This window comes from Narcine bancroftii, chromosome 1, assembly GCF_036971445.1.
Source record: "Narcine bancroftii isolate sNarBan1 chromosome 1, sNarBan1.hap1, whole genome shotgun sequence".
Taxonomy (NCBI): domain Eukaryota; kingdom Metazoa; phylum Chordata; class Chondrichthyes; order Torpediniformes; family Narcinidae; genus Narcine; species Narcine bancroftii.
In genome coordinates, this window is record NC_091469.1 from 58783554 (window position 1) to 58805580 (window position 22027).

At 38.6% G+C, this 22027-nt stretch overlaps 1 protein-coding gene and 1 long non-coding RNA gene across 6 annotated transcripts in view; one reads left to right on the plus strand and one right to left on the minus strand.

Annotated features, from left to right (window-relative positions):
• dock8 (dedicator of cytokinesis 8) overlaps positions 1-22027 on the minus strand; it is a 259931-nt gene that overhangs the window by 85138 nt on the left and 152766 nt on the right. For all 5 annotated transcript variants that reach the window (XM_069927656.1, XM_069927641.1, XM_069927639.1 and 2 more), the window contains 6 exons: positions 13234-13351; positions 10797-10867; positions 9870-10014; positions 5535-5636; positions 3546-3641; positions 1479-1713 (listed from right to left, as the gene is read on the minus strand). In XM_069927656.1, the coding sequence (XP_069783757.1) occupies positions 1479-1713; positions 3546-3641; positions 5535-5636; positions 9870-10014; positions 10797-10867; positions 13234-13351 (767 nt within the window). The remainder of the gene's footprint in view (positions 1-1478; positions 1714-3545; positions 3642-5534; positions 5637-9869; positions 10015-10796; positions 10868-13233; positions 13352-22027) is intronic.
• On the plus strand, positions 228-13823 carry LOC138758645 (uncharacterized). The gene is made up of 4 exons (XR_011354373.1): positions 228-333; positions 8336-8507; positions 10679-10804; positions 12893-13823. It is a non-coding gene; the product is annotated as an uncharacterized lncRNA (long non-coding RNA).

The window sequence follows — 22027 nt, forward strand, 5'->3', positions numbered from 1 at the left end:
ATGCTTCTCCATATTTTAACTTGTTTAAATAGTAACTTTATTTATATTTTTAAAGATGAGATTTGGAGTTGCTTGAGACACTAAAATTAACCAGAACCTGTGAATTAGGAGCAAATGGGCATGAATCATGATATAATTTGTGAATGAAAATCATAACTATTATATTTCATTAAAAATTATAAAGGTGATTATGAAAAGATTTTCTTTCTCTTTTTTTGCTTATTGGTACAGTGATAGCAGATGGTATTACTTCAGGAGAAGCAGAGTCAATTGCTTGAAGCAGAAGTCAAGAAACACTTTAAAGGAAACAAACTCAGTGAACAATTTGATTTGGTAAGTATATTCTGAAATTATTTAATGAGATTTTGTTTGCATGTAGTTTGTAAGGTAAAAACATCATGAGATGGGACCGGAGAAGGAGTCACCCAGTACTAAGGAGTAACAGAATGCAGATGTGACCTTGTACACTCAAGATAAGCTTGGCACTAACAAGCTGATGAGCAGCAGACTAACAGTGAAGGGTAGCAACAGCTTATTCATTGGACAATGTAATGGTATGATAATTTACTAAGTGCGTGTCCTGAGGTATAAAAAAAACACCACTTGCTGATATCGGGAGAATGCGCCTTCTCCAACTAACACTGTTAGTTGCAAGTGTTACAATCCGGTAATAAAGAACAAAGAACCTTGATTTCGACTCAGTCTGGTGTCTGACTCACTCATTCATGAACAAAGCAGACCTAACAAGTTAGAGATATTTCCTTCAATAAATATAACACTGAGAATAACAAAAGGTACATTACGATAAAAATATAAATAATTTTAAACGAAAAATCTGATGATATACTTTCTATCTTCATTTATGTGATTAATAGACCAGATTGCAATGGTTAGTGCTGCTGAATTCAAAATATAAATCTTCATTTTCTCTTTGCACTAATGTGAGAAATTAGCTCATTCATATGTTAACTATGAGCCAATAAGATTTTAATAAATATTTTTTATATACTGTACTGCTGCTAATGTATCAACAAAGAGAACATATTTGGGATAGATGCTGGAAGATCATTGAAACATTTAAGGTAGTGGGAATGCCATAAAAGTAGAAAAGAGGAACAATAAATTGAGAAATTTATGGAAGTAATTCCATAGTTATAGGTTTTGATGGCTCAGAGGATAGTCACTGGCAGGGATGTGAGAGAACTTTGGGAGAAATTACAGGCCAGAATTGCAGAAGCAATCTGGACTGGAGATTCTGATGCAGAAATCAATAACCAAGACCATGACTGCAGATATTAAAGATGAGAGATCTAAATCTGAGGTGATGCAGGCAAAAGGAACATAAATATTTGCCTTCAGGATGTTACCTCTGTTTTTTTATCTGTAACAAGAAACGAATGCAAAACAATCAGATTGAAAATGATGATAATATCAATAGTCCTTCACTTGAAATGAATGAATGAAGTCGATTTACGTACTTGTCTGGCCTGCGATGACAATTGGCTGTATTGTCAGCTGGAAAAGCTTATCGAGGACCTGGTGCAGAAACAGTACCAGCGGTTCAAGCCGAGCTGAAGGCAGTGAGATTATACTTAACTTCAGCTCATGCTCCAGGTCATGTTCCATTATCTTCTGGTCAAGGATTCGAATTGGGAATGTCACCCGGCCTTCCAGAGTGTGACATAAGGCAAAGAACTTATTCAGATGATTGTCCTGTTGCAAACAAATGGAAGCTTAACAGCTAGGCTTCATGGTGGCACATCTGTGTACTTTGGAACTGTAGAGTACAAAGCTACCAAGATCAAAATTGTATTACTTTCTAACTTTTGATTCTATGCATTAAAAATGGCATGGTAGCAGAAATTAATTTATAGGAAATGATCAGGCAACGGAGCCTCATTTCATGATTAATTCTGTAAAATGGTTTACAAGTTTATGGCTTAAAAAAAAAACACAGCTATGTAATGAAATGTAAACTTTGAAGTTAGCCTCCCATCTTTCACCTTCCATGATGGATAAAACCTTTATCAAATGGATAAAACCTTTACACAATCTTTTGTAGATGAGCCTATCGTTGATTTATGGAGACAACGACTACTTTATTTGAGTGTCAATCATGGAAAGATTGGGCATAGAGTTAACACACCGATCACCCAACCATTCATTGCAATTTGATTCAAAACAGATCACTGTCGCTGCTGTGCCAAGAAGCATAAAGCTGTTAACTCCATAGTCTTCCTTCATCAGAATTTTTCTGAGCCAGTGCAGTCGGACACCACTCCCAAACTTTACTCCCCTTCTCCCCTGTGATTGTCTTTGTTTTCTTCTTTCTGATGGAGGACCTTTCTCTTCACCCCATTCTGCCTTCTCTCCTTGTCATTCTGATATCCTTTCTTGCCTTCCCTGTAGATATGCTCCCATCAATGACCCCTAAACATTACAATGTCAAATCTCCACCCCTCCCAATAGTTTTTTTTTCCCCAAAGTGTGCCAGCTTTTGGTCTTCCACCTTGGTTGGTGGCTTGCCATTTGGCTAGTTGCTGTACAGGAAACAGATCTAATGAATATAAAAAAGGCCCCACTGTTCATCTTGACAGGACTCTAACATCACTGGCTTTGCCAAGGCTTGGTTATTTGCAGACTCACACACATCCTCTCTGTTAACTCTTATACAACAGAATATTGGTTGTAAAATTAAATCTTATTATTTTGATGGCCGTTGGACCAATGAGCCTCCACAGTTAAAATTAGCCATATACATTATTTATCTGGACCAGCATCAGGGGAGTGATAGCAGCTCTATATTTTTGATACATTGGAATCCATGGAGATGAATCAAATCTGCTCATTTTCCATTGAAATATTGGCAGAAAACTGATTAACAGCAGAACTTAAATGCTGTATACCACAATTGTTAGTGTACCACTTATTCCAATGAGTAACACTGAAGCATTGAATTATTTCTGACCAATGGGTTAATTACATTTCAATATGACATTTCATGTGCACAATAAATTAAATTATTTAGTGCCACAATGATCTTAAGATGCTGATCTAACAACAAAATCAACAAATAGTAAGAAAAGACAACTTCTGATGTTTGATGAAACAGCCCTGCACAGGCACAAAGAGAAAATGACCAAGTGTTAGACAAAGGTATTCTTTCAAATCAGTGATGGACATTTAGTCATTATTCATTATCTTTGTGGAGTCTTGTTGCTTTTATCTTTTTATTGGGCAGCTGATAATGCGTGGGTGACCCAAGAAAATGTTCTTATTTCTTCATGTTTTGTCCAATGTCTAGTTAACTTACATCAATGACTTCATAGCAATAAATCTTTCATCTTAAGTGGAGGATTGTAAGTCCCCTCAGTACTCCTGCGTACACAACAAAAATGATCCCTAACTGAAAGATTAAATAACAGGCTTAACTCAAAGCTTTCACTCACACTAATACAACGTGACTTTTTGGTCAATGCGAATGGAAAATTCTTCCAGCCAAATCTTTTAGAAACCCATCTCTAAATTAGGATCAAGAAACCTACCTGGGAATGCACAGAGGAAACTGCTTGTACCTCCACATTGAATACACCCTTATGACCATCGACCCATTTGATTGGTGGTGACTGGTTTGGAATCTTCTATATTGAACAGAAATGAAAATTTATATTATTTATTTTTAAATGAATACAAGTGCATTGCTTAGTAATATAGAATAGGGAAGGACTGAAGTCAAATGGAGTCTTATGACAAAGAAGCATTCTCAGTTTTTTTTTGGTTTGTACAGTGCACGTGTCATCAGTAACTGAAAACAGTCCCTCCTCATGTACCCATCCTCCTTCTTTCCAGCTGTATTTCATCTTGGCCTCGGGTGCTGCTGCCTGGTACAGACACGATGATGGAGGTGCAATACCACTCTAGGGGTCACCAAAGTTCTATATGTTCATCAAATAAATTCTTTTTGCATTTGAGGTCAACCACATTTTGCTATTTTGAATACCCCTGGCATAATGCAGGGAACAAAAAAAAACAGGATAATAGTGGCTTTGCAAAGGTATGATGTCAATAAAAGCAATAGCCGAGAGAACATGGAGTGACATAACTTCTATAGTGCAAAGTGGTAGTGGTAGATGATGCACAATGCATCAACTCTGTTTACTAAATATTTGTAATAAATTATTCAATGTCATTGTAAGTTCAGGTGATTGCAGAGTTTGCAGAAAAGAATAAATGTGTTTAAAATAATCGAAGAGGTATTGTCTTGAAACAGGGAAACAATGAGGTTTAAATTGTTTTGCCTCATTGCCTGCCAACTCACTATCCCTGCCAAGAGTTTAAAAACAATCTGTGGATGTACAAATTGGAAGCTTTCAATATTTATCAATAAACTACGCTGCAAGTCAGGAGTGGCAATTGCTCTTTGCTTCCTCCACTTTCTCCTTTATAACATTGGTAACATTGCTTTACATAAGCAAACAGTCCCTTCCCTGCCCCAGTCCAGGATAAACAGATATCCCTTGTGCTTAAGTGTCTTGAGGCACAATTGATAACTCGGCCATTTACCTGGCATTACACAACATGTTTAAAATAGCAGAAAGATTGTTCGTCACCAAATAGTCTGGGAAATCCCAGAAGTGGCAGAACATGTCTGTAGTGCAACCCTAAAACATGCATCTGTTTCCAAAGAGCAGTGACATGGCCAAGTAATCTGAACAGAAATCCAGCAGTTGGACTGCTTACGATAAAATATTGAGATGGTCAGAATACTTCTACCCCATTCAGAGCACTGTGCAATTGTGGCTTGTCGACTGTTCAGATAGCTAGGGCAAATGTGATAAGTTATCAGAGTCAATGATAGGAGAATGTTAGTGCCCAGTGCATGGGGATAGTATTGATTGTGAATAGACTCGATGCCTGTCAGCACTCATCATCAAAGCTCAGATAAAAATAGCTGGCACCTGTGGCCCTCACATCTTTCAGCAGGTAGAGGGGAATTTAAAAAAAAACAAGTTACAAATGAAAGAGTTGGGTCTGCTTTTTAAATTGGCAGGGGTGAAGGCACATTGGGCCCAAAACACATCTTTTTCAAAGCATCATTGAAAAAAAGAGCAGTGAAAATTTGAAATGAACTCAGAGTGTGATTGGAACAAGGAACTCACTGCTGCACAGTTGAGGTGAACAACATTGAATTTGCATGAATGAGGAAAAAACAAATACCGTGTTAGAATTATACCAAAGTATGTGAAAGGCACAAATTCTAGACTTCTGTGGGGTAACCATTCACATAATTCCATGTAAACATTTTGTGTGATTTTTATTCACCTCCTTTTCAAAGGAATAGGACATAAATAATTTCAGTACAAATTCTGAAGCAGTTGAGGTTTTAGCCTAGATATGAAGGCTGTTCAAACATTTTATCAGAATGTTGTAACCTCCTCATCTGACTACCTATTTCCAATCTCATGGTCCTGATGAAGTCAGGTCTCCCTTTGTAAAAGTCAATCACGAGAATAGAGTATAAAAGGAACTCTTACCTCTGGAGAGTGCATTGAGTATTTGGTAGGAAGCCTATCCAAGGCAACTGGCAGACAGTAACGACCAGTCTGAAGACGCTCATTCATAAGAATCGGCAACCACTAGAAAGTAAAAATGAAAAAAAATTATGAATTTACTGGCAGCTTGAATAATGCCATTCCCTTCCTTCTTCTTCAGCAGTCCCTCAGGTTCCAATCTGATTCTGTGGGTTCTGAGGTCTGAGGCAGTGCGGCAATTGCACTCTTCCACAGCTGGGCAGCAGGTTTGCTGATGGGGTGGCATGTGGATGATGCTCCTCCACTGTGTGCAGTCATGAGTCAGAGATTGCCATGTCAGTGGACTTGCTCATTTCTTTATGGAGGCTTTGAGCATACCCTTGAATCTTTTCCTTTGTCCGTCTGATAGTAAATTTTTGTGAAGAACTTGAAAAATATCATTTATTTTGAGAGTCTGGTGCCAAGCAGATGAATTAGGAGTCCACCCAACGTAGGTGACTGTGTGTAACTATACCCTCAGTGCTGGGGATATTGGCCTGGGAGAGGTAATTGTCATTGTGCACGCATTCTCCCAGTGAATCTGAAGGACTCTGCAGAAACAGCAGTCATGGTAGCTTTCCAGTATCCCAAGGTGCCTAAGGTGTTGGTATTCCAGGTCTCAGAAGCATGATCAAACATAATCTTTCTCGCTGTTACATTATACCTCACCTCCCACAAATTTTCCACAGCAGTGGGAATCTACATAACTCATGGGAAACACTTCAACCTGTGACAACCTATGCTCCTGAACCTCAATAGTCGATATAGTGATTGTACGTATCTGGAGCCCGAGCTGCAAACCATTAACACTTACACTGAAGTAAGAGAGAGATGGGGTGTCCCCTCCACATCTGCCATAATATTCCTCCCCTACATCACATTGCTCTCCAATATTAGAGGTTCATTCTGAGACCATGGAAAACCTGGACCAGTTTCCATATCACTGGAGTCTTCAACAATAAAATTCAACAACTGCCTTCAGTATACCAACACAGCCATCATCTGACTGAGGAAAAGGGTATTGGAAGATTAGGATCTCAAATGTGGTACAAAGCATGGTCTACAGCAATCCATGTCCTTCTATCTGCTGCTGGAAGTCAGGCATAAGCATGCCTATGACTGGCATGGGGTTTTAAATTGATAAATTTCTTCTACCTTCCACAGTCCCTACATTGGATGGAAGTTCATGTTACAGCCAATGCAAAGGAAAGAGAACTGGGGATGTCAAAACTCCCTGTTATGGTTTGCCTTTCCTTGATTACATTCCAATGTGAGAGATAATTGTCCGGTGTGGGAAGAGCTTTTTCTTCAAATATGCAAGCATTTCTGGGGAACCCTGCTGTGTGGTTACCTGGGTTCAATCATAATTAGCAGACCTCTGCAAATATCTCCACAATTTTGACTGGTGATGATGGGCTGGATGGTTTCAGTTTTTGGTCCAATTATTATTATTTTTTTCTTAATTTTGTATTTTCACAAAAAACATCTCACAATAATGACATGTCCCTTAACTCCATTGGAAATTACATTGATAGTGAATAGGACTTCCAGAAACATTTTTGTCATTCATCCATCTCTGCTTTTCCTGCTGGTCCTCGCTGACTGCGCATTTCTCATTGGCAAATTTTTGAACTGGATTTGCCAAGGCCGTAAACTAAAACTTTTCCACTTATTCTCCTTCTTAGTGAGATCTCTGAAATCAAGCTCTTTTGCTAAGCCTTTGATTGTTGCCCTAACATTACTTTTTGTGAGCACAGAGACATTATTTTTTTCTTTGCTAATACTGTAAACTACCTCATGATTTTAAGCAACAATGGAGATGGTGTTCCCTCCTCCTACCTGTATTCACCTATGATCTACCAACCTGTACTCCTCCTCTTCCCCTGCTGCACCCTTTTGTATGGGGACCCATTTCTAGCTATTCCTGATGAAGGGTTTAGGTCCAAATTCTCAACTATCTTTTTTCTTCCTGGGAAGCTGCCTCACCCACTGAGTTCTTTTGGCATCTTGCATGTTGCTCCAGTTTTCTAGCATCTGCAGTCCCTCTTGTATACCTCCAAATGAATGGAGTTGTTGCTTAGCTGATTTTTGGCATTTAATCCTTCTTGCCACCAGGTGATTGACAGCGAGTCACTCAATTTGTTGGTGTTTAAAGAGCATTTGAGCCAATGTTTAATAGAAATCTCCAGACATTAATGTTAATGATAATAAGTGCTTGACATACAAGTGGCACTTTAAACACATTATTTTAGAGTGAATTTAACTCATATCCCAGTTGACTGCAGCAAATCAATGGAAACAGGCTCAAACTTGTGTTTTCAATTCCTTACTTCACTTGCTGTACATTAACTTGCGGATGAGTTGAAATAGACAATAGGAATGGGAACCTTTTTTCAACAAGACGTGCTATTAAATTATTATTTTCACGTCTAGATTGTCCTTACCCGTTTTCTTCAGGGCCAGAGCCATTTGCCAGTGTCCATTAATATGCAAGGTTAATAAATATTAATATATAAGCAAGATACAAACGAATATTAGACATGATTTTTTTTGCTGAGCTTGATCTTGTTTTCATCTCATGTCAAAAGATTTAAAAAAGTGTTTCCAAGTGTCACTGGCAGATGAAAGGTCACAGACTTGACACATGAACTCAATTCACAGATGCTATAGTACCTGCTGAGTATTTCCAGCATATTTGGTTTACAAATTACTGCCTGGTGATTTGGAGTCAGGGGCTTTAATGAACTTTTCCCTTTATTTGCCAGGAGGTGTCAAATTAAGCAAACAAGGAATTGTTGAAGGAACTTCACAGATCCATGGCTTGTCAAGATTAGTTTCTCACAATACACAAAAGTGCTGGAGAACTCAGCAGGTCAAGCAGCATCCATAAGAGGCAAAGATAAATCACCAATGTTTTGGACTGAGCCCCTTGTCAAGGTATGAGCAAAAAGCAGGCAGGCACTGGAATAAAAAGGTGGGAGGAGGAGGGAAGAGGGACAAGGGGAGGGGCACAGGCCAACAGGCAAGAGGTCATACGAGTTTGAGGGCAGAAGGTAAAATAAAAGCTGAGAAGTGATAGGGAGACAGAGACAGAGAGAGATAGGAAAGAGGTTTAAAGGAAATTGGAGAAGTTGATGTTAATGTCATCTGGTTGGAGTGTGCCCAGATAGAATATTAGGTATTGTGATTGTTCCTGAAATGTGATGGTTGCCTTAGGTGGCAGTGCATGAGCTCATGGACAAACATATCGGGCGGGAATGAGGTGTGGAATTGAAATGGTTGGCCACTAGGAGGCTCCCGCTATTGCAGTAGACAGAGGGAAAGAACTCATTGAAATGCTCTCGCAGCCTGCATCCAGTCTCTCTGATGTAGAGGAGGCCACAAGGGGAGTACCAGGTGCAGTAGATGACCCCTGAAGATTACAAGTAAAGCATTGCATCACTTGGAAGGATTGTTTTGGGCTCTGAATGGTGATGAGGGAGGAGGTGAGTGTGTGCAAGTGTAGCATTTCATGTGCTTACAGGGGCAGGTACTGAGAGAGTGATTAGTGGGAAAGGATGAGTGGATGAGAGAGTCATGGAGAGAGTGGTCCCTGCAGAGAGAGGAAGATGTATCTGGTGGTGGGATCACATTGCAGGTGGCAGAAATTGCAGATGCATTGGAACATTGGATGTGGAGGCTGGTGGGGTGGTAAGTGAGGACAAAGGGAATCCTGTTCTTTTTGCACCGAGGGGTGGAAGAGGCCAAGGCAATGTACAGGAAATGGAGAAGATGCAGGAAAGGGCTGAGTTGATGGAAGGCCACATTTTTTTTTAGAAGGATGAAATCTTGTTTGTTCTAGAATGGAAAACCTCATCCTGAGAACAAATACAAGAGAGACAGAGAAATTGAGAGAAAGGAATAGAATCTTAACAAGGAACACATGGTGAAGAGGTATAGTTTAGGTAACTGTGGGAGTTGCTGGGTTTGTAGAAAATACCTGTAGAGAGCATGTCTCCCAGATGAGACAGAAAGATCTAGTGAGGGAGTTGGGGGGTGGAGTGTTGCCAGAGATGGACTAAGTGTATTTGAGGTCTGGGTGAAAGTTAGTAGCAAAGTGGATAAAGCTGGCGAGCTCATTAGTTTCTCAAGGGCTTAACCTAACCAGGAGACGGTATTACACAGAACAAATACGAGATCCGGAAGCTTGTACAATGAGCTTTCAGGGTAATGAAACTTGAAATACAAACAGACATCACCAGTGGAACTTCTTGATTGTACCTCATTCAATACAGACAGAAAGTGACCCACATGACTTACCGAGTAGCCAATGAGATTCTCTGGTGAGCCTCCTTGGTTCTGTTTCTGTTGACAGCTGATGTGATAGAATGTAAACAGCAAATGATGTCTCTCTGTTATTTTAGCAGGAAGTTTAAATTTTATTTCCTCATAGAAATCAGGAGACCTGTAGAACAAGAAAGTGTTATAGAAACATAAAATTATGAAAGACATAGATAAGATAGGCAAGTCAATTCCATTGGTAAGTGAGACTAGAACTTGGGAACATAGCCTCAAGATTTAGGATAATAGATTTAGGATGGAGATGAGGAGGAACTGCTTTTCTCAGGGAGTGGTGCATCTATGGAACTCTTGCCATCAAAACAGTGGAGGCTACCTCAGTAAATATATTTAAGACAAGGCTTGATAGATTTTTACATAATCAAGTGATATGGGGAAAAAGTCAGATAGGTGGCGATGAGCTCGCATCAGATCCACCATGATCTTATTGAAAAGTGGAACAGGCTCAATGGGCCAGATTGCCTACACCTGGTCCTATATTTATGTTCTTATTCATGCAGTACTGATGAATTACAGTTCCTGCGTCCAGTAGATTGTTGCTCTGTGATGTGTCTTGTATATTTCTGAAATGTAACAGCCAAATATTAAGGTTAGGGAAAGAAGCAAGGATAGACTCATCCCATATGCTTACATATGACATGCCTTTGTTATTCCACTAAGTTAAAATGATGCTACATGTACCATTTTCCCAATCTAATTTTCTGTGTGCAGCTGATATTAAAGTGCCAACCAATTCTAACTTTTGTTTTTTTGTTAAAAATTGTTGACAGCAATTCATCAAAAGGAGAAATGAAGATCCCCCATCTACTGGAACATGAACAGTAAAATTAGGTTAAAAAAAATTGGCATAATTTGTTGTTCCATGACTCCCATTTACACATGACTTACTTATTATGGTAAGTAACTGCAGTATACGCTTCTGAAACAAATTCTGCACTGCTTGATTTTCCAAAAATAACCTAAAATATAAACCAAAAATTGATATCAAATCATGGCAATTGATATTTTGACCAAAAAATCATTATGAATTTTCAAGAATATGGTTTGTATAATTTTAATATAATACATCACTTTTTGTTTACTTCTTCACATTGAATACTCCTCTCCTCATCACCTTCTGTCAAAGGTTGTCTCCTTAGTAGAGTGAGGTCCACTCAAGGACAAAGGAGGGAATCTTGTGCCAAAGGTCCTGAAATGAATACCTTACATTTGATTCACAAAGAAGAAGGTAATAGACGATGGTGAGATCAGGAGAAGGTATGATGATCTTTTCGGAGATGTTGATATTAAGGAGGAGGTGGTATTAAGTCTTCAAAAGCATCAAGGTGGATAAGTGCCCAGGATACAAGGGAAGACATTGCTGGGGCAATGACAGACATATTTGCATCCTCTTTAACCACAGGTGAGGTCCTGGAAGACTAGAGAATTAACAATGCTATTTGTTTCAGTGAGCCTTAATCAGTTGTAAATAAATTACTGGAGAACGTTCTTACAGACAGGATTGAATCTCATTTGGAAAAGCATGGATCTATTAGGGAAAGTCAGCATGGCTTTGTGCAGAAGAGGTCCATTCTCACAAATTTGATTGTGTATTTTTTGAGGAAGTCATAAAGATGGTTGACAACAGTATGGCAGTAGATGTTGTCTACCTGGACTTTAGTACAGTATTTGACAAGGTACCACATGGTAGATGGCCAAGAAGATTAAATCACACAGTGTCCACGTGAGTTGGTAGGTTTTGATACAAAATTGCTTTGGCCATAAAAGACAGAGGGTAGTAGTGAAGGGATGTTTCTCTTTCTAGAAGTTTGTGACCAATGATATTCCACAAGGTTCAGTGCTGGGACTTCTGTTTGTAATAATACATATATTATATGATATGAGAGAAACTGTAGGTGAGCAGATTCCTAACTTGCAGATAACACTAAAATAGGTGGAGCTGAGAGTAGTGAAGAAAGTTATCAAAGGGTTCAGTAGGAGAAAAATTAGTTAGAAATTTGGACAGAGAAATGGAAGATGGACAAGTGTGAGGTCAAATTGAGAGGAAAATATGAAGTAAAATGGTAGGAGCCTTTGGCATACTGATAGGTTTACAGATGAATCTTGGGATGAAAGTCACAGGTCCCTAGAAGTGGCCAAGCAAGTAGATAGGGTGGTACAACAGTCATCTGACATGTTTGACTTCATTCAGTATCGAAATTGGGAGACAATATTGCAGTCCTATAAAACTTTTGTCAGGCCACATTGAATGTATTGAGTGCCACATTGTAAGTAAGATGTAAAGATTTTAGGGAGGGTACAGAAGATATTCACTCAGATGTTGTCTGAATTAGAGAGTATTAGCTAAAAGGAGAGACTGGATAAAGTTGGATTATTTCCACTGGAGCATTGAACATGGAGATGATGACCTGATAAAATTAGAAGAGGCAGGGATAGGGTAGATGGTCAAAGTCTTTTACACAGGGTGGTAATATCATTTACTGGAGGGCATAGTTTCATAGTGAAACATGGAAAGTATAAAAGAAATTGATGAGACCATTTTTATTTTACACAGAAAGTGGTTGGTGCCTGGGATACGCTGCCACAGGATGTGGAAGACCCAGATGCATTAGCAATATTTAAAAGGGATTAAGACAGATTAGATTAACTGGCATAGAACAGACAGATACAGGTCATGTGTTGGCAGATGGAATTGGATTGGCATCATAAGTTGTCGCGGGCATGATGGGCACGAGGGCAAGTTTGTTTATTATGATCTGTCTTTACATATACAGTACAACCAAACAAAACAGCGATCCTCCAGACCACATTGCTTTTTATCCTTTAGTTCTCAGTAATTGTCCTGTTTCTCTACTTCCAAGTCAGTAGGTACTTCACATTGTAATCATGACTGTTTAAAAAAAAATTTCAAGTTATACAATGAAGGAATGCGGTTTTCAACTTCAAACCTCAGAAAGCAAAAACTTTGACAATTATTCTTCCAGAGCAACTGGAAAAGGCTGCCGAGGGCAAGAAGGGCTCTTGAAGGGCTTCGGGCACTGAAAGCTTCTGATCGAATTGGAGTTTTGGAAAAAAAAGCTTGGGTTTGCAAATAGATCCTACAGGAGGTCAATCCTATATGTCTCTGAAATGACTCCCTTTTGCTTCTCTTTTTTTTTTATTGTCGGGGCACTGGCAATGCTTAGTGGCATGGCTCTGTGAGCCTTTACGGCAGGCAAAAATCTGTAAATTTTGTGCATCATTACATTTTGTACATTATCATATGATGGATTAAGGAATCTTGAATCTCAAATGCAAATGACAATGATTTTCTTCACTAATTTACCTGCATGGCATTGCTCGAGTCCTCCCCTGACATGAACTGGATTTTGATTGTGACATTTCTGGCAGGAGCTAACCGGGTGGCAAAATTAAGTCGTTGTGGATAGACATACAGCAGATTCCTGCAAATAAGAAAAAACAAAGATACCTGTGAACACACGGGATTCCCTTGAGTGCTCTGGTTTTCACCCACATCCCAAAGATGTGGTAGTTGGTAGGTTATTTGGTTACACTGAATTATTTCTGATATGCATGAGTACAATACAAATCCCTATGATCTGGAATCCAAGCAACTGGCAGCCTCAAGCAATCAGCAAAAAAAAAAATCACAAAAAATATACAGGCAAAATATACAAAAATTTAAATTTGGCGCCCCCTAGTGGTTGGTTTGCCAGTCATGCAACATGCAATCACAAGCCACTGGAAAATTGACATCTGGTATCCACTGGATACTGGGGTTTTACTGTAGTAGAATCAAGAAGGAGTTGATAGGGATGTAGGGAGAATAAAACATGATTAGTGCAAATGGTTTGAATGGACTGGGTGAAAGGCCATTTCTGTATTGCTGAAAATGATTTTAGAAAAAACAGGTTCATTTTGGAAATTTTCCCAGAAGTGCAGTCTGTGCCTCTTTGCAGTTTTAATCATGGTTCTCTACTTCCCAATGAATTTAGTTCTTTATTATTTAAACTACTGGGAAGGCTCTGTATTGGAATGTCAAGGAGTGTTGAGTCTGTATTCTGGTTAATTACTGCATTGACAAAAACTAATACAAATTAAACTGCCTACTTTTCACAATAAAGTCATGTTGTCTCATTGGATAGAGCAAGGGAATAAATAAAGACTATTTTAGAGCAGCTGAATGCTTATAATGTCTCCATCTACAACCTGGTAGGACTCACAAAAAGTTGATAAAAAGCCAGAAAAAAAGCAAACAACTCTGGAGCTAGAAATTCAGAATGTAGAGCTTTTAAAAAGATGCATGGAGCTTGGAACTGAACTAATGAGGGCACTCCAGGAACAACGGTTTATTTTTCAGCAAGGTTGATTCCTTGGAAAGGAAGATGGAGAAAATTTGAGGGAATGATGCAGAGAAGAATGGGGTTGTCAATATCCTCTCTTGAAAATTAAGTGGGGATATATCTTGAAGTATAAGTAAATATAGAAAGATTTGGATGTTCTTATAACAGTTATGTGAGACAGGTTTATAGACTAACAACACAAATATACATTCATATTTAGAACAAAAATAATTCAATTCTCCTCTTTGATTTTATAATTGAAGGAAAATTACCAATAAATGAATTGCTGAACTCTCTGAAGCTGCAGGCAACCTTTTCAGGCTTGTCTAGGAAAAATAGCTTGGAAGAGAGAGTTAGAAACATGTAACTCTCAAGAAAGTCTGGTCAAATAGTTTATTCATCTTCATCCAGAATTATTAGAATACTTAAGCACAATGAATAGAGGAAACATTATTGAGTGGACTAGACAAATTGCTTCAAGGGAATCAATAAAATGACATATACTTTATAAGTGGGATGAAAAACTGGTGCAATATAGAAGTTCACCAGTACTGCACCGTCTGCTCAACATTTGGAAGAAGATTCACGTAGAAAGGCAAAAAACAAATTACCAACTACCAAAATTATTACTGATGCAAAATCAACTAATCCCTTTCACAATAGATAACCTTTCCTTTAGAGAATGGGAGAGAAAAGGGATTAAAAGAATAGAAAATTGTTTTTTGGGAAATAATTCATTATCATTTGAACAAATGAAGTACAAATATGGAATAACTCACGGTACAATGTTTGCATACCACCAACTGAAAACCTATTTAAAGGACAAATTAGGAAGCAGACTGAGGTTACCAGAAGGAAGGAATTTTGAATATGTGATTACAGATACAATGATAATTAAAAGATTTATAACAAACATGTACATCAAGCTGCAAGAGAAAGAAAATGATGAAATAAGCTGTAAACCCAAAAGTGGGAACAAGATCTAAACATAAAAATGAAAAATGAAAAATGGGAAAAGCTATGCTCCGGAACTATGAGAAATACAATAAACAGGAGGTTATGCATGATACAATATAATTGGTTACACAAGCTATATATCATGCCCCAAAAGTTAAATAAATGGGACCCAACAGTACTGTTGTTCCCGTTTTGCTGTAAGAAGGAAATGAGAACAACAGTACATGCAATTTGGGCATGTGAGAAAGTGGAAAAGTTTTGGGAAGATCTAAATCAGGTATTAAATAAAATCACAAAAAGCAACATACCAAAAAATCCAAAGATCTTTCTTCTAAGTAATATAAGAAGTAAAGAATTAGGCCTCAAACTGGATGAAGCACAAAAAAGATTTATTATGATAGCCTTAGTTGTAACAAAAAAATGTATAATGTCAACCTGGAAATCAGAAGCGAGCCCGAGAGTACAGCAATGGTACATAGAAATGAATAAATGTATTCCATTGGAAAAAATAACATATAATTTAAAAAATAAAGTCATATTATTCGAAGAAATTTGGAAACTGTACATGGAACACAACAGAGAGGGCCTACTACAGACCTCCACCCCCTAAAATGATAGAATGACAAGAAGACAAAATGAACTGACCCAGTGTGTAAAAGTAGATGACACAATTTTCTTGTTTATTTTCATTGTGTGATGACATTGTTTAATGGGTTTATTGTATTGTATATGTTGAACGTTTAATGGGTTTGAAGGGTATTGGAAAGGAGGGAGGGAAAGGAGGGGGGGGGGAAGGGGAGAAAATAACACTGTGCATATCCAAGAGGGAAATGTTTGTGTGTATTTTGGTTAATATGTTTCATAGTGTGAAAAATAAAAAATAAAAAAAAATTTAAAAAGGGAATCAATAAAATGGAAGAAAATATCCAAATGCTTATTTTCCAGCCATCGGTTCAAACCCATCTTGCTCTCTGAATGATACTAACTTTCTTTTCTTTCTTTGGCTTGGCTTCACGGATGAAGATTTATGGAGGGGTATGTCCACATCTGCTGCAGGCTCGTTGGTGACTGACAAGTCCAATGTGGAACAGGCAGGCACGGTTGCAACGGTTGCAAGGGAAAATTGGTTGGTTGGGGTTAGGTGTTGGGTTTTTCCTCCTTTGTCTTTTGTCAGTGAGGTGGGCTCTGCGGTCTTCTTCAAAGGAGGTTGCTGTCCGCCGAACTGTGAGGTGCCAAGATGCACGGTTGGAGGCGATATCAGCCCACTGGCGGTGGTCAATGTGGCAAGCACCAAGAGATTTCTTTAAGCAGTCCTTGTACCTCTTCTTTGGTGCACCTCTGTCTCGGTGGCCAGTGGAGAGCTCGCCATATAACACGATCTTGGGAAGGCGATGGTCCTCCATTCTGGAGACGTGACCCATCCAGCACAGTTGGGTCTTCAGCAGCATGGATTCAATGCTTGCGGACTCTGCCAGCTCGAGTACTTCGATGTTGGTGATGAAGTCATTCAAATGAATGTTGAGGATGGAGCAGAGACAGCGCTGATGGAAGTGTTCTAGGAGCCATAGGTGATGCCAGTAGAGGACCCATGATTCGGAGCTGAACAGGAGCGTGGGTATGACAACGGCTCTGTACACGCTGATCTTTGTGTGTTTCTTCAGGTGGTTGTTTTTCCAGACTCTTTTGTGTAGTCTTCCAAAGACGCTATTTGCATCAGATGAAATGGTGCAGCTGAGGTAGGTAAACTAGTTGACTGTTTTGAGTTCTGTGTGCCCGATGGAGATGTGGGGGTGCTGGTGGTCATGGTGGGGAGCTGGCTGATGGAGGACCCCAGTTTTCTTCAGGCTGACTTCCAGGCCAAACATTTTGGCAGTTTCCGCAAAACAGGACGTCATGCGCTGGAGAGCTGGCTCTGAATGGGCAACTAAAGCGGCATCATCTGCAAAGAGTAGTTCATGGACAAGTTGCTCTTGTGTCTTGATGTGAGCTTGCAGGCGCCTCAGATTGAAGAGACTGCCATCCGTGCGGTACCGGATGCAAACAGCGTCTTCATTGTTGAGGTCTTTCATGGCTTGTTTCAGCATCATGCTAACTTAAGACAATATAAAAGACCTGAGCACAAATTTGAGAAAAAAAATGATTATTTATTTCTGTCTCTCTTAGAATTTAGCTTGCCTATTTGAAGCTAACAATATTCATGACTTATGCACAAGTCTTTCGGCTTATTTTTGATGACATCAGTGAGAAATGCTGTACATTGACAATGATAACACACATTAAAGAAAACAATCTTTAGTATAGCTTGTTAATCTGTTGTATGTTTGATCATTGATAGAAGAAATACTAACTTCAACACTATTCACAGGTGGTTTAGAAAATGATAATTCATATTATCTAAATCTATTCTGAGTAAACACACTCACACAACCCAGAAAATAATGAATAATATCAGAAAAATTAACTTTTAAATACTGGCACTCTTGGAGCATATACCTATTTGAACTCTCACATCATTATCTAATTTCTTTTCATTTGAACTTTTGCTGGATTAGTTCCAACTACATTACATTGTTAAATATTAAATTAGCATTAGAATTCATATTGATGTGAATTAATGGATATAGGCAGGGAAGGGAGAGAGGAGGAAAATGAAGGGAAAGGTGGCAATTTAGAGTGTATAGACAACACTTTCCTTGTTCTAATATATCCTAATTTCAAAGTATCATCTTCCAAGGCATGAGCTATGATATCCCAAATTTTGATCTCTTTAATCCAACAAATCAAACTCTGTGGCTGTTACTTTATGTAGCTGTAATTTGTTGATAAAAGAGATGAACATTTTGCATAGCTTTGCATTAAGACTTTCATAACGATTAATAATGAAGCATTTACTGTATAATAGAGATATAAAACATATATAAAGAAGCTTTTGAAGAGATACACAAAATTTAAAGAGATACAAAACAGTATTTAAAGAGATGCAAAAGATTCAAAGAAAAATTTCTCATGCTCACGCTTCATATCTGGTTGAATAACGAGCAAGCCGTTAGTCTGTGCGGATATGATGACATATTAGATCATAATCATATGGTAACCCTACAAACAATAGTTCTCTTAAAGAAACAGGCACAAAATTAACTAAGAATCAAAAAACACAAGGTTTTCACCTTTATGGAGTGGATCGAGGCAAAGGAATGTTTACTTTGGCTGACATGATGCAGATAGAAGATGCAATGACCAAGGTATAAGCTCTCAAATTAATTTAAAGAGCTGCAAGTCTTGGTCAAAATCACAGGCACGTGTGACAGCAACAAAGAGGCCCTGCATATCCCCCATAAAAACTTGATAGGAATTCTCCACCCGGAAAAATGTGGACAGATATTTTGAGGCACAACAGGAGAATACATGCTCCAAAATTTACATTTATAGAGTGGAAATCCTCAACAAAATATGCAACGACAGTTATTTCAATGAGGTGCAACTTGCCAGAAAATGCAGAGATGTTGAAGCATGTAGAACTGCTTGTTCCAATTTTTGAATCAGAATTTATTGTCATGAACATGTTCAGAAATTTGTCATTTTATGTTTAAAAATAAATAAATTAGTGAAAAAAAAGGTGATGTAGTGTCAGTAGTTCATTGTCCGCTCAGAAATCTGATGGCGGAGGGGGAAGAATGTGCTGCTGTTCTTGTGTCACTGGGTGTTCATCTCCTCGAGCTCCTGTACCTTCTTCCCAAAATGGTAGTGGTATGAAGAGGGCATGGCCTGGGTGGTGAGGGTCCTTGAGGATAGAGCCTGCTTTCTGAACGCACTGCCTCTTTTCAATGTCCTTGATGGAATGGAGAGTGTTCACAACTCTCTGTAGTGTTTTTTTTCTTGTGCTGTGCATTGGCACCTTGGTACTAGACATTGATGGAACCAGTCAGAATGCTCTCTGCGGTACACCTGAGGAAATTTTCAAGAGTCTTTAGTGACATACCTTAAAACCTTCACAAAGTATAGCTGCTGGCGAGCCTTCTTCATGATTGCATCAACATGGAGGCCCCAGGACAGATCCTCAGAGATATTGACACCAAGGAACTTCAAGCTCTTAACTCTTTCCTCTGCTGACCACTCAATGAGGACTGGTTCATATTCTTCTGATTTCCCCTTCCTGAAATCCACAATCAGCTCCTTGGTTTTGTTAAAGTTGAGTTCAAAGTTGTTGTTGAGTTCAAAGTTGTTGTTGTTGTGGCATCGCTAACTGATTTATCATCCTCCTGTACGTTACCTCAACTGAAAATTACCATTAACACAATTTACTCTAGGTAAAAATCAAACTGGGATAATTTAATGCTTTAGAAACCATCTCTTGGGTGTATAGCTGAAATATTTACAAACCACACAGCACTTGACATGGAAACCATGGAAATAGTTTAGTTTGACACATACTTTGCTTTGGAAAATGGGTTAGTGTGTTGATATTGGGCAGCTATTAGTCAGCTGTGTATAAATCGTGTGGGTTATTCTTCAGCTACACACTTGAGAAAACCCTCACTTGTATCTATAGTATATTACGTGGATGTTAGAACACATCTCGGAAGACCACAGTCAGTGCTTACTGGCAGTTACTGATAATAATCCTCTAACTAGAAATAATACATAATCTAAACCAACCCTTCTCAATGTGGATCATAAAGCCCCCCTGGGGACCACAGCGTATTTATGGGTGGGGCGGGGGGGGGGGCGGTCACAGACAAATCATGAAATATTTTTTATGTAGTCGGTAGGAGAGAAGTATGGAAGAAACCAACTAAACTTGACTGATTCACAGGTTTGGGGGTCCATAAACTTTGAGCGAAGTCCTCAGGGGGCCATCGCCCCCCCATAAAAGGTTGACAATAGCTAATCTAAACAACACTGCTAAAGTCACTTTAACATTACCACCAGCTCTACATTAACAATTGGAAGTGATTAAATCACTTCACTTGTCAATTCTGAAGTATCCCAACTCAAGTTATTGTGTCTCTTGCAGCAACAATTTATCATTGCTATCATCCATCTGCCATCTGCTCAGCTTTCTTCAGCCTCGCGCTCAGTAACCCTGTGTGCAAAGTTGCATGGAATGCATTCCAGCTGGTTCCATTCTTTAATCACAGTCAAACCATCACCAATTTTCATAGACTTTTTTGTAGGTTTGTTGTTTCTCTTTGAAACCACATACTCAGTGTATCATTCTTCATTCTTTGACATTCCTCTCAACCCATTTCTCTCTGTTCTTGCTCTTCAGCTTTTAAGATCTCACACAGATCCACATTTTTATTTCAAAATCTGTAGAGACCATTTCAACAACTGACAGTACCAATTTAGGAGATTGTTTGTCTCCCTTCACTCCATTTTCAGAGAAAGAATGATCCACAAGTTCAAGGCAGGCATTCATTTAAATAACCTTGTGTCAAATCAAGAGCATTAATTTAAATAACCTTGTGTCAAATCAAGAACATTAATTACGCCTAACCTTGAAATGGATTCAAGTATTCCAAAAGGATTTTCTCCTTATTGCAGGATAATGTATGAACAACCACTCAATTCCCACTCTGGCCAGCATGGCTCTGGTATGACATACACTCCCCATTCACCTCTGGCTCAACTATAAAATGCAGGTTTACAAAACCAGCTTGGAAACATTTTAGTAATGATTTTTGTTATTTACTTATAATGTATATAATATTTTTGATTAAATTCAGGAAGAAAAATGAATCTCAAAACAATTTTTATCTAATTTTCAAAAGCCTTGAGGTGAGATCTCAAGAGGAACAGCAGATGAAGACAATCTATCATTGTACACAGACTCTATAGCTGATTTCATACTCTCTCAACATGGTAAGGATTCATTCGATGCAATGAGTCTGTGACTCTCAGAGAATTCCAATTGATCCCGTTTCCCCACTTGTTTCCTTGTAACCTATTCTTTCTCATATTCCCATTAATTCCCCTGGTTCATTTCATACACACTTTTATTTGGAGTACACACTGATCGCACTGCCCCACTCTCTCCCCACAGCCCTGTGTCGGTCCCCACACTGATCCACACTTACAAATAAAAAGTTTACAGGTATAACTACAGTATCCCATATAGCTTTGCTAAGTAATCGTGTTTGCACAATTTCCACATTGCATAACACCCAATTTGACAGAACATGTTGCGGACGTGAAGAAGCACATTCCTGAAATATGCAAAAGCTATTTTACATTTTACTGATTATCTGCAGGACTTCTTTAGCCAGCTATCAGAATTTTCAAGGGCTTGGTATGTTCTTGCCCATGTCCCTCCCACATCACAGCATTTTGTCACTCAAGGTCCTGCTATGATGGAGGGCCACAACTTTTAGGATCAGACCAGCATTTACCAGCAGTCAATATCAGGAAGAATTTGTCCCTTTGTATCCTTATGTACAAGCTCTGGGTTTTAAACTAATTAGAATTAATTAATTAATCACTCCTCATAACATGAACTTCTTCTGTAGTCATGGAATATTGCCAAAAGTGAAGGTTTTCTCTAGTTATATTATAGTTACTTAAGCATGCACACTTCTCTTCTCAGTCTCTAGTGAGTTCCAAAACAAGCTTGTCAGTGAAGCATGGCACGAATGAAGGTTTAGCAGCTGTAGATCAATTAACAGATTCAGCTGCTGGAGAACAAGGGCCATGAAGTAGATTTCAAAAATCATTGGACTCTTGTGGTTCTCATAATGTGCAATAAATAATTTCCACTGAAACACTGTGCAAAGTCATGATAAATATTTGTGCAGGGGTAAAGAAAAAAAAATAATGAGGTGT